At 45.8% G+C, this 18,301-nt stretch overlaps 1 protein-coding gene and 1 pseudogene across 2 annotated transcripts in view; one reads left to right on the top strand and one right to left on the bottom strand.

Moving 5' to 3' along the window:
* The window catches only part of Ippk (inositol-pentakisphosphate 2-kinase), a 49,304-nt gene extending 43,059 nt beyond the window's left edge, over positions 1-6,245 (bottom strand). The window contains exon 1 of one of the 2 annotated variants that reach the window (XM_090329929.1): positions 6,042-6,245. In XM_090329929.1, coding sequence (XP_090186055.1) covers positions 6,042-6,122 — 81 coding nt within the window. In that variant the 5' untranslated portion in view covers positions 6,123-6,245. The remainder of the gene's footprint in view (positions 1-6,041) is intronic. The other variant, XM_090329930.1, reaches the window with a different exon arrangement.
* A 6,319-nt stretch (positions 6,246-12,564) lies between these two features.
* Positions 12,565-14,569, top strand: LOC150065358 (RNA-binding protein EWS pseudogene; annotated as a pseudogene).
* The last annotated feature ends 3,732 nt before the right edge of the window (positions 14,570-18,301 follow it).

Genomic DNA, 18,301 nt, shown 5'->3' with positions numbered 1-18,301 from the left:
ACAAAGGCCTTACCAGGCCTATGTATCTCTTCTTTTGAGTTCTCCGCCACCATTTCTGTATGTAGTAGCTCAGCTTCCCTATTGCTACCCACAGAAAGTCTGCTTTCCCTTACCATTAAAGAGCTGAAACAAGCTGAGCAAATCTGAATATAGGAAGTAATGTGTGCATATCAAGAGAAATGCTTCCTCTACCTACCACTTTATCATCTAAAACTTGTCACCAGAAACCCAACCACCACTCCCAGAAGTACAAGTGAGCTTTAAAGGTCAATCTTAATATCAACACTTAGAACACACTCACTTTGTCCTTTATGGCCAGTACAAACCAGTCAGTACCAACTGCCCCTATCAGAGGCATGACTAGGCTGGGCCAGCTAGAGAGGTGTGGTAATTGGCTAATACCAGACAGGCAAACTCATGCAGACAGCATAAAGCAGGTGAAAAATCAGCCCCATACCAACTCTCATTAGCTAAAAGTCCAAGAGGGATGCTAAGGTGGCATTTCATGTCACCTCTATCCTCTACCAATAAAGCAAAACATTCACACATTAACTATGGAAAAATCACAAAGAAACTCTTCTCTCTGTATAGTTTTTATTAATTTATTGTTCTTATAAAGGTGATATGCAAAGGCATTACGTAAGTCAAGAAATGAGTATATTTCCTTTTGTACAGTGTCTTCCGTTCCCGCATTCTCTTCCAGTCCCTCTCTCCTGTCTCCACCCACAAGTTGTATAGTTCACTTTCATCAATGTATCAATGTCCATTGAGCTCCACTGATATATTTTTTCACCCTTTTTCCCTCTAGTTCTGTGCCCTCTCCCCCTGAAAATATATACATGAATATACCATATATAAGGTAAAGACAAAATCATCAAAAACTTGAGTGAGAGAGAGGGAGAGAGAGGGAGAGAGAGAGCGAAGGATAGGGAAGGGGAAAGGGGGAGGGGGAGAGGGAGGGAGAGAGGGGGAGAGAGGGGGAGAGGGGGGGAGAGGGGGGGGAGAGAGGGGGAGAGAGGGGGAGAGAGAAGTCTCTTGGTTCCCTATCTTGGAGTTTGTTTCAATGTGTACATTTTTTATATAAATATGAAGAGGCACTTAGGCATTGCGCCCTTGTGTTTCTCTCCTCAGAGTATCCTCTTTTGGTCTCACTGTGTGTATCTAGAATCCTGTATAATTTGTTATATCCCAATACATTTTAGATCTAATTTCTGCGTATCAAAGAGAATATGCACCACTTGTCTCTCCAAGCTTACCTTACTTTAGAACAAATCATGTTGATTTGTTCTAGTTCCACCCATTTCCCTGCAAATGACATTATTTTATTCTTTCTAATGGCTGTGTAAAATTCCACTGTGTACAAGTACCGTATTTGGGGGATCCTCATCTATTGTGAGACATCTGGGCTATTTCCGTATCTTGTCTATTGTGAATAGTGCAGCAATGACCATGAGTGATATGGCCGGGTCATAGGTAAGGTCTACGTTTTGTTTTCTATATACACTAATTTTTTAAGCAAGGAAAATGTGTTCAAATATAGTTTACAGCTATGAAAACAGAACAAGGGAATGTGATGAACTTGGGAAGATAAAGTGATATAACTGAAGCAAACTCTGTATCAGAGAGAGAGAGAGAAAGAGGGAGAGGGAAAGGGAGAGAACAGACAGACACATAGACAGAGGAGGGTGGGGGATCCCCTAGAGCTTGAATTCCTGGTCTAGGTGTGTCCCTGAGCATTTTTTTTTTTTTTTTTGCTTAAGGATAAGGCTCTACCACTTGAGCCACTGCTCCACTTATTTTTTTTTGGGGGGGGGTGTAAGAATTGGAGATAATAGTCTCATAGACCCTCTTCTTGGAATAGCTCTGAATCCTGACCCTAAGATCTCAGTTAATTGAGTAGCTAGGATTACAGGCATGAGCCACTGGCGCCCAGCTAAAAGCTCTTTTTAATGATTAATTTCAAAACAAAAACATGACAGCTTTAATCTTCTACACTGAGGCCAAGGCAACCTATGGGGTTCAGCATCCTGGATACCTGAGATTGAACAACAAACTTTCATAGACAAAACTCAAGAGCCAAAAGATACACACAGAGGTAAAGGAGACAAGTGCTGGCATTGGAAAAGGGCAGCTACAGTGGTATAAAAGGAGACAACAGATTCTGAGAAGCTATAATGTGGCTGCTAAAATAAGTGCCACACCCTCAGACATCCCTTCATGGGAGCCTGGGGCTCCAGACAGCCTGTCAAGTATGTCAGAGAGTCCATATCAGATAGGTAGAGGAACTTGAAGTACTATGTCTGGGAAATGAACACACTACATACATAGCAGTTATCTCAAACTAAGAGAGAACTTAGCCCAACAGGTAACACTGGAAGCATTTGGAGCTGCCTCTAAGAATCGGGGCTGTGGAAAGCTCTCTACAACCTGCCAAGAACACTGCTAAAATCCTCACTGTGAGCTGATCTGTTGTTTATCTTTCTGCCCATTCCAGCACACACCATCCCCTTTCTGCAGCTTACAAAGAACATCTGCATCCCCAAGCTCCAGGTCTTACACATCACAAAGGCTCTCTTTCTCTCTCATTCCCAGTTTGTCCATGGCAAGAGCATCACCATGATATAGTGGCTAGTCCTTGTTCCTGCAGGATGGCAGTGTACTCGTGTATCATGTGCTGCCTAGGATGGAGGGAACACTAGGGCCCTTTCTAGGTGCTTTCTACTCTGAGACTGGCTGCGCTGTCAGAGAAAATAAACATCTCCCTATATGATAAGACTTGGCAAAGGGCTAGGTCTGGGAAGCTAAGCAGAGAAGTGGGGTGTACCTGTTCCCACACTTCATTCAAGAAGTAGATGAGCCTTAAACATACCCAGTATCCAAAAAGCAGGGAATCTTCCAAGTCTCACTCACTCACCTACTCTCTACCCCATTCCCATATGCATCTTCTCTCCTTAGGCACAACTATCCCAGAAAAACTGCCTTCCTGGGCTTTCTTTCTCCTCCCCTTTCACAGCCTCAGCAAACATGCCAGCAGAGCAGGCCCAGGCCAACTGCAAAGCTTCCAGCTATTCAATATTCAACGCAATACAGTTGATCTATTATCAACTACAGGTGTGAAACATTTCTTGATAAGACTGTGGTAATAACCTTACATCTTAAATGATAAACCAAAGCAATGACCAAGCAAGAGTGAGCAAAGCATTTCTGTTTGTTTTGGTGCTGGGGCTTGAACTCAGGGCCTCTGCCTCTTGCTTTATTTTCCTTCAAGGCTAATGCTCTACCACTTTAGCCCCAACATCACTTCTAGATTTTTGAAGGATAGCTGTTAATTAAGAAGTCTTGGGCCGGGGCCGGGAGTTTGGCCTAGTGGTTAAAGTGCTTGCCTAGCATGCATGAAGACCCAGGTTCGATTCCTCCGTACCACATACATAGAAAAAAGCCAGAAGTGGTGCTGAGGTTCAAGCAGTAGAGCTCTAGCCTTGAGAAAGTCCAAGGACAGTGCCCAGGCCCTGAGCTCAAGCCCAGGACTGGCAAAAAAAAAAAAAAAAAAAAAAAAAAGAAGTCTTGGGCCGGGAGTTTGGCCTAGGAGTAGAGTGCTTGCCTAGCATGCACAAAGACAAGGGTTCAATTCCTTGGTACTACATACATAGAAAAAACCCGGAAGTGGTGCTGTGGCTCAAGTGGCAGAGCACTAGCCTTGAGAAAGTCCAAGGAAAGAAAGAAAGAAAGAAAGAAAGAAAGAAAGAGGAAAAAAAAGTCTTGATGATTGCAATAGAGTTGCGTTCAAATCTCAACTCTCCAAATTTTTTTTTATGTTCTTAAAAATCTTTTTTTTTTAATTGTCAGGGTATTGTATAAAGGGGTTACAGTTACATTCACCAGGTAGTAGGAGCATTACTTCTCACACATTGATATCCCTTCTCATGTTTTTGTCCCCATTTCCCTCCCTCCATTCCGTCCCAATTATCTTGTTTTCCCCCCTTCCCTTTCCTATTTCAAATAAACAAATAAACATATATACGATACACCAGGTAACAAAGTCAGATACAGTAACAATATGAGATTAACAAATGGGCAAAAAAAGAGAAGAGAAATAACATAGTACACTAAGAACGACAATCAAATAAGATAAAGCTCATTTCCATATCCTAGAGATCCTTTCATTTAGTCTCATCCTATATGGCCATATGTACCTAGGTTTTGAGCTATTGTAATCCTCTGCTAGGAGAGTCCTAGATGTGTACTAATTATTACAAATGAGGGAAAACATTGTCAACTCTCTAAATCTTAGCTAGAATCACAGGTGTGAACCACCAGCACCCAGCCAAAAAAAAACAAAAATTAAATTCAAAACAAATAATAAAGGCTAGTGGGTGATGTTCAGTACTAGAGCACTTACCTAGTGTGCTAGAGGCCCTGGGTTTGAGCCCCAGTAGAGTATTAATACTACTAATACTACTACTAATAATAATAGCAACATGGGTCCAGGACAGCCTAATGGCTGAAGGAAAGTTTTAAACTGTAAAAATGAAAGAAACAGGGCCAGGAGTGTAGCCTAGTGATAATGTGCCTAGCATGCATGAAGCCTTGAGTTCAATTCCTTGGTACCACAAACTCAGAAAAAGCCAGAAGTGGCATTGTGGCTCAAGTAGCAGAGTGCTAGCTTTGAGCATAAAGTGTCCAAGGACAGTGCCCAGGCCCTGAGTTTATGCTCCAGGACTGGCAAAAAAAAAAAAAGGGAAGAAAAACACAACTATAATGATTGGAGCTATGCTGCGCAGCTGTCTGGAAGGAGTTGGGCTATCCTGAAGATGCCTCTGCTCTTCCAACTCAAATGTACTTTTACTCCAATCTGGAAGCTTCATTAGCTTCTAGTAATAGCCTCAGGTTAGCCTTGTTCTTTATTAATTTATCCAAAGATCATAAGTAGAACCTGACTTGATTCTTTAGTTCCCTGCCTGTGCTTAATGGTTAATAAAGCACAGAGGTAGCACCTAAGAGCCAGTTTACACTATAGCTTATCAGTGTGCCAACTGCAGTACCTGTGCATCCTGAAGAGACGCTGGAGAGAGGCAAGATTTTCACCTCCAGTTCTCCAAGCATCACCAGCTTAAGCGGATGACAGTTATCACTTGCCAAGCATAACTTACCCGCTGATGTTTCAACCATCGCTACCAAGTGCACTCTAATCCTAACTCGGTTTTCCAAAGCAGGCACTGAACTGTGCCTCCACTAGGCAGTGGTAGAACTAGGAATCATCCCAGCTCCCTTTGCTTCTAACTCCAAATCTAACCCCTCCCTCCGTGACACTCCTTTCCTCCTACTCCCCCAGCCCACCGCATTCCTGAGAGGTTGTATCAGACTGAGAGACCTCAAGAGAAAGCTAGGGCTGCACACAAATCCACATGTTCCTTCCTCTTCCTTTGAGTCACTGCAGTTTCTCAAAGTCTTATCCCACTGAATTAAAAAGGGGAAACCCTCTATTTTGAAAAGGTTCCGGGGGCGAACCTGTGGGCAGTGCCCCGTTATTATTAGGAGCAGGGAGGACGGCAGTTCCGTGGTCTCACGAAGCTGTACTAACTCGGCATCTCCCACACTTCCCTCGGTGCTGCTGGGGCCCTGGTCCTTTCCGTCCACCGCGGCCTGACAGGCGAGCACCCGGGCGGAGGCTGTACAAGAGGTCGCGTGGCACCGACCGGGCATGGAAGGGAGATCAGGACCGACCCTGGGGTGTAGGAGGGCACTGGGGAAGGTGTTCCAGAGGACCGAAGAGTGAGGAGGGTTCCAGAAGGGACGGAGGACCAGAGGGGAAACGGAGCACTGAGTGGGAGACGGGACGGTGGACGGAGCGCGAGGGTGGGGGCAGGCAGGGCAATGAGGTGCCGAAGCGGGATGGTTCCTAAGGGATGATGGGCAATTCACGGGGAGTGCTGTTGGGGGCGAGGCTGGCCTAGCCTGGGAAGGTGCTGGGGGAAGAGGAGAACACATGGACCCGGTCCGAGGGGTGAGGCCCGGAACCACACAGCCCGACAGCCGCTCACCTGCGCGTGAGCCACCACCAGGCTCTTGTTGCCTTCGCCGTGATACCTCCATTCATTCTCGTCCATCTTCCCCTCTTCCATGCCCCGGTGCGGCCCTGGAGCCTCACGGGCCAGGACACGGGGATGCGAGCTGGGGGCCGCCCGCCTCGCCGGGTTGCAGCCGCGGAGACCTGGAAACCAGCGCCTGTCAGCCGCCCACAGCGCTCTACTCCGCCCGGGCGACTGGTAGGCGCGCGCCGCCGGAAGCCACGCCCCCCAGGGTGGCCATGGCAGAACCGGGCAACTTCCGGGTTCCCAGCTACTTCACCCCCATGGCCCGTGGCGGTAGACGGGCGGGAGGTCATCTTAGGTGCTGGCAGAGTGACTCACTTCCGGCGCGCGGTCCTGGGAATCGGAAGAGAGGTTTCCAGGCTTGGCGCCGGATGTGAGGCCAGCAGGAGGGGCCGGCGGCTGCTCGGCGCCCGGGACTGGTGGGTGGTAGTAGGTATCGGCGACCGACGACCTTGGATCCCGGGCTACACTCCCGGGAGATTACAGCGAGATGCTCGGGTCGAGTTTGACGCTTCGCATCCTCACGAAGCAGAGCCATTCCAGCCCAAGGAAATCAAAACACTGCAGACTCTCCGCACCGGGCAGCGTGGCCCAGGGGCCAGGCGAGGGGTTTCCGTCCGGACGCTTTGGTCGGGGGACCTCTAGTGATTCAGGCGGAAAGCGAGACTCCGCTGGGCGGTGAGGCAGGGACTCACCGGCCACCATTGACTTACTGGTTCGGAAAAGGGGGGATGCATGAGATCAGCTTTCCGGAACTCTCCGCCTCAGGCCCACTTTATGGCTCATAAAAACTAAGGAGCTCAAAGGCTTTTGCTGATGACTTCCAGTGGTAAAAATGAAGTTAAGATGAAGTTTAAAAGCATTTTCCATTTAAAAATAAGTACCTAAGCCTGGCGCTGGTGGCTCACACCTGTAATCCTAGCTACTCAGGAAAGTATGTGAGACTCTTCAACCCCCCCCCCCCCAAAAAAAAGCCGGAAGAGGAACTCCAGTGGCAGAACACCAACCTTGAGAAAGTTCAAAGGCAGCGCCCAGTGCCTGAGTGTAAGCCCCAGAATCGGCACGCACAAAAATAAAACACTTAAGGGTGTCACCGTGTGCTAGTACTGGGTGTTGAACCTAAGGTCTAGAAGCTCTCCCATAGCCTTTGCCCAAAGCTGGCCCTCTGTTACTTGAGTTACACCTCCACTTGTGCCTTTAGCTTTTTCCTTTATGTTTTGCTGCTTAACTGGATATGTGAGTCTCACAGACTTTTCTTCCCATTATGGTCTGGAAGCTCAAATCTTAACCTTCCTGAGTAGCAAGGAATCCAGGCCTGACCCACCCCTGCCCAACTTAACATTACATATTTTAATAGCTATAATACACAAGAAAAAGAAAACTTAGTGTTTTGCATTTTCAACCCTTCAAAAGCTGGCATAATGGGACCTCATTCTCACATTTGCTTCTGTACTGGCTGAATATTGCTGCAACACTATATATTGCATTCATTGATGTGTATCAACAAAATTTAGCCTATTGTAGATATGTGATTCATAAAGCAACAAGGTCAGACTTTGCAAATGACTAACTTGGAATACCACTGGGAACCTGGCCAGGCTTCCAGAATAGTGAATTGGGGCCAGTGAGTCAGCAAAGTGAACTGACAGCTTTAACCATCTCTTTCCCCATCTACATTGAAGCCCCACAGGGGAGGTATTGGGAGGTTGCTCAAGATCCTCTCCAGGGATGGTTGAGAAGTAGTAGAAATAGCCACCACTGTAAGTAAGCAGACTCACAAAAAAATGAGAGAAAGAAGGCAGGTACAGACTGATTAGGTGATCTCAAGGTTCACAAAATCTTCAGGTTCACATAAATGAGACGATGTTTCTCAGCTCACTGGCAAAGAGTTGTATGTGGTCAAAAATATGGTAAATATTACAATATTTCCTTGAGGAAACTTTGGAACTGGGAACTTTGGTACTGACTTGGGGGGTATTACAACTGACACTACTGAGAATCTCCACTATCTGGTGGAATTGCATTTTGGTTTCATGATTAATTTTAAATTCTCTAAAGACAGTGCTTGCACAAACCCTCCTCATCACCTTGACACATACACCACTTGTAGGAGTTAAAATCTTTTCTGTTGGGGCTGGGAGTTTGGCCTAGTGGTTAAAGTGCTTGCCTAGCATGCACGAAGGCCCGGGTTCGATTCCTTGGTACCACATACATAGAAAATAAGCCAGAAATGGTGCTGAGGCTCAAGTGGTAGAGCTCTAAGTCCAAGGACAATGCTCAGGCCCTGAGCTCAAGCCCAGGACTGGCAAAAAAAAAAAAAAAAAAAGAAAAAAAATCTTCTGTCAAAGTGGTTGGTAGACATAAGCATTACCATTTTAAGTATAAGCACCATCTTACTAGAAAACTTTTAATTAAGTCACATTGTGTTAATATGAATTGTTTTTCTAGGGGCTGGAGGTGTGTGACTCAAGTGGTAGAGTGCCAGCTGAGGAAGAATTGCTTTTCTGACAAGTCCCAGCTTTGCCCAGGTTCCACAACTTTGGTTGGTTACTCAGATAAAAACTTTTAACCCTTTCAAACTAGCCAATCACAAGAATGTGAACCAATCAAAACAAAAGGCAGTAACGCAGAGATAAGCGAGTGGGCTGCCTCCTTGCTTACATGGCTTCCTGACTGTAGTGTGCCCTTCAAAAAAGTAAAGTCTTGCTTTACCAATCCTGTCAAGTTGGTGTCTGCTTCTACACAACACCTCAACATCCTGAGACATTTCCAACACACCAGATACTGAGGAAGAAACTCGGAAGCCTTGAAATAAATGTGGTAAGCCAGATGCAGTGGCTCACGTCTGTAATCCTAGCTACTTAGGAAGCTGAGATCTGAGAATCGCAGTTCAAAGCCAACCCAGGCACTAAAAAGTGTGAAACTCTTATTTCCAGTTAATCACCAGAAAACTGGAAGTGGGACTGTGGTTCAAGGGATGCCTTGAGTTGAAGAGCTCAGGTACAACCCCCAGGCCAAGGGAAGGCGGTAACCTTGAGCCAAAGAGCTCAGGGACTGCACTGAGGCCTAGAGTTCAAATCCCACAACTGATCAAAAAAGAAAGAAAGAAATGTAGTAAGTTAAGACTGAGGGAGGTGGGTTCAAAGGAGAGTGGTTTCACCTGAAAGGGTTGGAAGAAGGAAAGACCAATGAGCAAGGTACTTGCTCTGGGTTCACACTGCCTTCTTGAGAAAACACCAGCCAAGAGGTTTGTATATTTGTTTGAAGGGAAATATCTTTCGTCTGTTCCACTTATGTCATCTGACTTAAATGAACTCATCATGACATTCATAGCTAGACTGGTGGCCTTAACCTGGAGAATCAGGAATTACATTTCCTTGAATTGCATCAGCCCTGTGGCTAGTTCTGGAGGCACAGTGGCCTGGTGATCCAGGTTCATGTGATAAAGCTCAATTGAGAAAGAGGAGAAGCAATTATAAGACCTTGAGTTCAAACTCCAGTATGGGGGGAGAGAAGGGGGGAGAGAGAGAGAGAGAGATCTATTTATTCTCTGTACAGTGTAAAGGAGCAAGAAGGCTGCCCCCATCAGAACCTGACCATGACCATACTGGCTTGATGGGATCTTAACAGAACTACAGGAAAAAAAATTGCTGTAACTATCCTTGAAAATACAATCTAGCTGAGTGCTGGTGCTTCATGCCTGTAATCCCAGCTACTCAGGAGAATGAGACCTGAGGACCCCAGTTTGAAACCAACCTGGGCAGAAAATTTGTGAGACTCTCCTTGCCAATGTAGCAAAAAAGTTGGAGATAGAGCTGTGGCTCAAATGGAAGCGCTCCTGCCTTGAGAGAAAAAGCTAATTCAAAGCCCAAGACCCTGAGTGCAAGCCAAAACAGGAAGGAAGAAGAAAGAGAGGAGGAAAAAAGACAAAAAAGAAATAGGTAGACTACAGGAGAAGCTTTAATTTCCTCTTAAATTTATATATTGTTGACTCTGACAGAATATACTCCTACCTTTCTCTCAGGTCCACTGGGGGTGAAACTCAAGGCCTCACACATATTAGGTACAACTTAGCCCCACCTAATGTACTATTTTTGATATAAAATCCCATTAAATGAATACATTCTCAAACAAATGAAGATCTGTCTTCATTTAAGAAAGATAAACATTGATAGAAAATATTTCTGAAAGTATATAAATCTTTTAAGGTTTATATATGCTGTTAAATACAAGAACAACTGTTTTATGTTTGAATAGAAAACAAAACAAGAGATCTCTTAAAAATTTTTGTAGCTGTATTTCAGCTTCAACCCAGGGTCTGGCGACTGTCCCTTACCTTTTTGGCTCAAGGCTGTCACTCTACTACTTACTCCACTTTTTGCTAGTTAATTGGAAATGAGAGTCTCATAGACTTTTCTGCCCAGGTTGGCTTTGAAAGCTGATATGATCCTCAAATCTAACCCTCCTGAGTAGCTCATATTACAGGCATGAGTCACTATCACCTGACAAATGTTTACCTTTTTTTTTTTTGCCAGTCCTGGCCTTGGGCTCAGGGTCTGAGTAACTATCCTTGGGTTTTCTCAGGGCTAAAGCTCTACCACTTGAGCTGCAGCCCCACTTCTGGCTTTTTTTCTATATATGCTGTTTTGAAGAATTGAACCCAGGTCTTCATGCAGGCTAAGCAAGCACTCTACCACTAGGCCATGTGTATCTTTATAACTGAAACTTTTGTTTTTGTTCCCATCCTGGGCTTGAGCTCAGGGCCTGAGCACTGTCCTTGGACTTTCTCAAGGCTAGAGCTCTACCACTTGAGCCTCAGCACCACTTCTGGCTTTTTTCTATGCATGTAGTACCCAGGAATCAAACCAGGGTCTTTGTGCATGCTAGGCAAGCACTCTACCACTCCACTAGGCCAAACTCCCAGCCCCTGGAACTTTTTTTTTTTGCCAGTCTTAGGACTTGAATTCAGGGCCTGGGTACTGTACCTAAGCTTCTTTTGCTCAAGGCTATCACTCTACCACTTGAACTACAGTGCCACTTCTAGATTTTCCTGTTTAGGAGGAATCAAACCCAAGGCTTCATGCATGGTAGGCAAGCACTCTACCACTAAGCCACACCCCAGCCCTTAACTGAATTTTTTTTCCAGTCCTGGGGCTTGAACTCTGGGCCTGGACACTGTCCTTGAACTTTCTCAAGGCAAGCTCTCTGCCACTTGAGGCACAGCACCACTTCCAGCTTTTGTGTGTATGTGGTACCAAGGAATCGAACCCAGGGCTCTGTGCATGCTGGGCAAGCATTCTACCACTAAACCAAACTCCAGGCCCAAACTGAAACTTTTTAACACTGAAAATGTTGTCTGTTGCCTTGTTGCATCAGGATATTTTTTTTCAGGCTTGAACTCCGGGCCTGGATATGATCCCTGAGTGACTTTTGCTCAAGGTTAGCATTCCACCACTTGAGCCATTGCACTACTTCCAGCCTTTTCTGTGAGTCACTGGAGATAAGAGTCTCATGGACATTCTTCCTGCCTGGGCTGGCTTCAACCACAATCCTCAATCTCAGTCTCCTGAGTAGCTAGGATTACAGACATGAATCATGGGTGTCTGGCTACAATTTACCTTCATAGTTAGCAAACTACAAACCATAAGGAAACTTTTCATGTAGTTAGCTTCAGCATGCTCAGCTACATGAAACTGGGGTACCTTTCCCCAGTGTGGATTTAGGGATATTCTGGTCACTTATCCCTGCTATGGGATAAGATTCTGCTCTCGGGGCCAGGAGTTTGGCCTAGTGGTTAAAGTGCTTGCCTAGCATGCATGAAGACCTGGGTTCGATTCCTCGGTACCACATACATAGAAAAAAGCCAGAAGTGGTGCTGAGGCTCAAGTGGTAGAGCTCTAGCCTTGAGAAAGTCCAAGGACAGTGCTCAGGCCCTGAGCTCAAGCCCAGGACTGGCAAAAAAAAAAAAAAAGATTCTGCTCTCCTGAGACAACCCCACTAATTCTGAGGGGTCCTTCCAGAATGGTGAGCTAAAGGCCTCAAGGAACGCATAGCCACTTCCCACCAAAGTGGAAATACAGATTTCAACAGGATCTTAGTCCATTTCTGCTACTATAACAATACTACACACTGAGTCATTTGTAATGACTCATTGGCTCACATTTCTGTGGAAGGAGACACCTAGTATCAAGATGCCAGTATCTGCTGAAGACCTTTTGCTGAATCAGCACATGGAAAAAAGCACCAGATGTCTGAAAACAAGGAGACAAGAAGCCTTCTATAAGAGCATTCAGCCCATTCAGGGGTTAGGGGGCAAGAATAGAGAGTATTTAAATGGATTCAGTTTCAGTCTTGCAAAATGAGAAAAGCTCTTGAGATGAATGGTGGTGGTGACTGCACAACATTATGAATTAATGCCACTGCAGCATGCTTAAAATGATAGTTTGTGATAAGAAATCAAAATATGAGGAGAGAAAATGGCGTCCACGGATTATAGTACCTACAGCCAAGCAGCAGTCCAGCAGGGCTACAGTGCTTACACAGCCCAGCCAACTCAAGGATATGCACAGACCACCCAGGCGTATGGGCAACAAAGCTATGGAACTTATGGACAGCCTACTGATGTCAGCTATACCCAGGCTCAGACTACTGCCACTTATGGACAGACAGCATATGCAACTTCCTATGGACAGCCTCCCACTGGTTATACTACTCCAACTGCCCCCCAGGCACACAGCCAGCCTGTCCAGGGTTATGGCACTGATGCTTATGACACCACTACTGCTACAGTCACCACCACTCAGGCCTTTTATGCAGCTCAATCTGCGTATGGCACTCAGCCTGCTTACCCAACCTATGGGCAGCAGCCTGCCGCCGCTGCACCTGCAAGACCTCAAGATGGTAACAAGCCTGCCGAGACTAGTTAGCCTCAATCTAGCCTAGCCTAGGCTATGGACAAAGTAACTACAGTTATCCCCAGGTTCCTGGGAGCTATCCCATGCAACCAGTCACAGCACCGCCATCCTATCCTCCTACCAGCTATTCCTCTACACAGCCGACCAGTTATGATCAGAGCAGTTACTCTCAGCAGAACACCTATGGGCAGCGGAGCAGCTATGGACAGCAGAGTAGCTATGGTCAACAAAGCAGCTATGGGCAATAGCCTCCCACCAGTTACCCCCCTACCCCCCAGACTGGATCTTACAGCCAGGCTCCAAGTCAATATAGCCAACAGAGCAGCAGCTACGGGCAGCAGAGTTCATTCTGACAGGACCACCCCAGTAGCATGGGTGTTTATGGGCAGGAGTCTGGAGGATTTTCCGGACCAGGAGAAAGGGACCAGGAGAAAACCGGAGCATGAGTGGCCCTGATAACCGGGGCAGGGGAAGAGGGGGATTTGATCATGGAGGCATGAGCAGAGGTGGGAGGGGAGGAGGACGCGGTGGAATGGGCAGCACTGGAGAGCGAGGTGGCTTCAATAAGCCTGGTGGACCCATGGATGAAGGACCAGATCTTGATCTAGGCCCTCCCATAGATCCCGATGAAGACTGACAACAGTGCCATTTATGTGCAAGGATTAAATGACAACGTGACTCTTGATGATCTAGCAGACTTCTTTAAACAGTGCGGGATTGTTAAGATGAACAAGAGAACTGGTCAACCCAGGATCCACATCTACCTGGACAAGGAAACGGGAAAGCCCAAAGGCGATGCCACAGTGTCCTACGAAGACCCGCCAACTGCCAAAGCTGCCGTGGAGTGGTTTGATGGGAAAGATTTCCAAGGGAGCAAACTTAAAAGTCTCTCTTGCCTGAAAGAAGCCTCCAGTGAACAGCATGAGGGGTGGCATGCCGCCCCGCGAGGGCAGAGGGATGCCGCCTGCCTCCACTGCCGGGTCCTGGTGGCCCAGGAGGTTCTGGGGGCCCCATGGGTCGCATGGGAGGCCATGGGGGAGCCCGAGGCGGCTTTCCTCCAAGAGGACCACGGGGTTCCCGGGGGAACCCTTCTGGAGGAGGCAATGTCCAATACCGAGCTGGAGACTGGCAGTGCCCCATCCCGGGCTGTGGGAACCAGAGCTTCGCCTGGAGAACAGAATGCAACCAGTGCAAGGCCCCCAAGCCCGAGGGCTTCCTCCAGCCTCCCTTCCCACCTCCGGGTGGTGACCGTGGCAGAGGCGGCCCCGGCTGCATGCAGGGGGGTAGAGGTGGCCTCATGGACCGTGGTGGCCCCGGTGGAATGTTCAGAGGTGGTCGTGGTGGAGACAGAGGTGGCTTCCGTGGTGGCCGTGGCATGGACCGCGGTGGCTTCGGCGGAGGAAGACGTGGGGGGCCAAGGGGGCCCCCAGGACCTTTGATGGAACAAATGGGAGGAAGAAGAGGCAGACGTGGAGGACCAGGAAAAATGGATAAAGGGGAGCACCGCCCTGAGCACAGAGACCGGCCCTACTAGACCACAAGCGGCCTGCAGAGCCGCATTGACTACCAGATCTATTTTTTAAACCAGAAAATGTTTTAAATTTATAATTCCCTATTTATAATGTTGGTCACAACATTATGATCATTCCTTGTCTGTACTTTAGTATTTTTCACCATTTGTGAAGAAACATTAAACAAGTTAAATGGTTAAAAAAAAGAAATCAAAATATACATGAAAGACATATAATATACATAAGTAAGAGCAAATCAGTGCTTAAATTATACATCAAAGCTGTAGAATGCAACCATTACAAAGAGTCAATCTGTATCCATTGTGATGGCTGCATACTATAACCTAATGATACATTGTTAAAATGATCAACTATAGGATATTATGTACACTTCATTAAATGTACAGTAACAAATAAATAGCCACTCAATATTCCCATGTGTTAAAATGTTTCTAGAAGGGTATATAAGAAGCAGCTGGTAACAATGTAAAAGGCAAGGTAGTAGATGCTTTTGGTCAGTTGCCAGTGGCTCATGCCTATAATCCTAGCTATTCAGGAGGTTAAGACCTGAGAGATGGGTGCAAAGCCAACCCAGGCAAGGAAGTCCATGAGACTTATATCTCTAATTAATCACTCTAAGGCCAGAAGTAGAGTTGTGGTTCAAAGTGACAGAGCACTAGCTTTGAGCGCAGGGCATGAGTTCAAATCATAGGACCAGCACACACACACACACAGACATACACCAAGAAAGATGCCTTTGTTGAGTCCTGTGAATTAACTAAAACTCCCCCAGTTTGAATCTGTATCCTTTGATCCGAGCTATTCTCTGTACAATCAACTTTGCAGTCCCTCTAGGCTCCAAGAAAGATATAATTCACAGATAACTATTTTGTGTGGAAGGCAAACTGCACTCCGAACAAGCAATGGCAGCTTCTTCTTCTTCTTCTTCTTCTTCTTCTTCTTATTATTATTATTATTATTATTATTATTATTGCTATTATTGCCAGTCCTGTGGCTAGAACTCTAGGCTTGAGCACTGTCCTTGGATGTTCTCAAAGCAAGCGCTCTACCACTTCACCAACAGCACTACTTCCAGCTTTTCCTATGTATTTGGTACAGAGGAATAGAACCCAGGGCTTCGTGCATGCTAGGCAAGCATGCTACCATTAGGCCACATTCCTGGCCTGGCTTCTTATTATCTTAAAGCAAACAGCCAAAAACTCAGGAGACTACCTCAATCCTGTTCTGTCCCAGTAGTAAAGTAACAACAAGTTCTCTCGAATTCCTCTATAGACAAGAAATGAGCTAATAGCCAGAACATACCTGTGTCTTGGGACTGTCTTAACTATGCATGCCTTTGCTACTCCCCTATTCTCCTTATTTAACCTGCAGCTAATGGTGTACCCCTAAAGATGCTAAAGATGTACTGAAGTGCTATCTTCTCATGGCTGCCATGTAATCAGTCTCCTTTCTCTACCCTTCACCATGTCTCTTTATTTGGTATATGAAGGTAAGTGGCCAGACCTAACTCAAGACTCTTAGACTTTGGACTTGGGGGTCTAAAATCCAGTTTCCACAGTTCCATATGCAAGAAATAGAATAGGGTAGTCTTATATTCTGTTCCCTCTTTTTTACATTTTAAATTTTGTACATAGATATGCACATATTTTACCTATTATGAATAAATAAAAGTAAACTCTGCTTTCTAGTACAGCACATGAAGACCTGCTCTTAGCCTAACCATAAGTAAACAATAGAACAAATTGAAAATCAACTTTTCTTAGACCTATCATGGAAACCACACTGCAGAACAACAACAACAAAAAAAACCAGTTTTCCAAAGATGCCAGACACTGGTGCTCATACTTATACTTCTAGCTATACAAGAAGCTGAGATCTGAGCATTGTGGTTTGAAGCCAACCCAGGCAAGAATGCTCCGTAACTCTCATTTCCTGCATGGAGAGGAGGAATTTTTCTGTTCTTTTCTATTTCTTCCTGCTTTAATCCTTCCTCTTCTTTCCCAGTCCTGGAGCTTGAACTCAGGGCCTGGGCACTATCCCTGAACTTTTTTTTGCCCAAGGCTAGCACTCCATCACTTGAGCCATAGCACCACTTGGAGCTATTTCTCTTTATGTGGTACTGAGGGCTTATGCGTGAACCCAGGGCTTCATGCATGCTAGGCAAGCACTCTGCCAGTAAGCCACATTCCTAGTCCCTGCTTTGACACTCTTATAGTAAAATAAGTCCTTGCTACAACTTAAAAAATAAAAATACAAAGAAAATACCCCAGACATTGAGCTTAAAAGAAAGATGGTCATAAATTTGAAGGAAGTGACCCCCAGAAAGGACTCTATGCTCAATAAAAGAGGAAATTACATTGGTGAATTAGTAACCAAGCAAATGCAAATTCAAGTCCCACAATATGAAAAGTTAGACTCACTCATGTATCAGATACTATCCCATGTTCAGAAATACTATCCTGTGTCACACTGGGAAATCTTACAGAGTCTGACTACAGCCCAAATTGGAGAGGAAGCAGGTAACAGGATCTCTCTGCAGAGCTGTAAATTGGTGCATTATGGTGACCTGAGATTGCTAATGAACTGCTTCCATGTATGTGAAAATGAAAACAGTTAGTGGGAAAGCAGGCAGAGCAGTGTGGCCTATACAGCTTGCAGATGGCAGGATAAACTGATGATTCAAAACCTGTCTGATAAAATGGGGGCAAAATCTTGACATCACAATCTTATAGGAAACAGAAAAGAGATCCACCAGTCAGAAAATCATCTTCAGCAGGGCACCCCTGGCTCATACCTGTAATCCTAGCTATTCAGGTGGCTAAGATCTGAGAATCACAGTTCAAAGCCTGGGCAGGAAAGTCCTGAGATTCCTATCTCCAATTAACCACCAGAAAACTGGAAGTGCACCATGGCTGAAAGTGGTAGAGCACTGACAAAAGAGCTCAGGGACAGCACTCAGGCCTTGAGTTCAATTCCCATGACAGAGAGAGGGGGTGGGGGAGAGAAGGAGAGAAAGAAAGATAGGAAGGAAGGAAATAAAAAGAAAGACAGAAAGAAAAAAAGGAAATCACTTTCAAAGGCCCTCAACTCTCCCTATTTAACCCAAAGACAATCTCTGTAACCCAGAAGACCAGGTAAGATGACTGGCAAGGGATGAAGTGTTATCTTCCCCAAAACATAGCTATGCCATGTGCTCTCTTTCTGTGCCTTATTATTTTTCTAGTAAACTTTCCTCTCACCTTTATTTATGTTTTAGTCACCTGAATCCTCTTCCTCCTCCTCTTTTTCCTCCTCCTCATCCTCCTTGTCCTCTTCCTGGTGCCATTACAGGGCTTATACTCAGGGCCAGGGTGGTGTTCTATAGTTTTTAGCTTTTTCCCTCATGTCTGGTGGGCTTTTTAAATTGCCAGTCCTGGGCTTGAGCTCAGGGTCTGAGCACTGTCCTTGGACTTTTTCAAGGCTAGAGCTCTACCACTTGAGCCTCAGCACCACTTCTGCCTTTTTTTCTATGTATGTGGTACCGAGGAATCAAACCCGGGTCTTTCATGCATGCTAGGCAAGTACCCTACCACTAGGCCAAACTCCTGGCCCCTGGTGTTTTGTATCTTGAGCCACAGCTCCACTTCTGGCTTTGTGTTGATTAACTGGAGATAGTCTCATTGACTTTCTTGCTTGGGTTTCAAACTTTGATCTTCATATTTCAGCCTCCTTTGTAGCTAGGATTATAGGTATGAGCCACTAACACCCAGCTCTGAATTCTTTT

Source organism: Megascapheus bottae, chromosome 3 (assembly GCF_031878675.1).
Source record: "Megascapheus bottae isolate mThoBot1 chromosome 3, mThoBot2.hap1, whole genome shotgun sequence".
In the NCBI taxonomy this organism is placed as follows: domain Eukaryota; kingdom Metazoa; phylum Chordata; class Mammalia; order Rodentia; family Geomyidae; genus Megascapheus; species Megascapheus bottae.
This window is presented reverse-complemented; position numbering and strand designations above follow the sequence as displayed.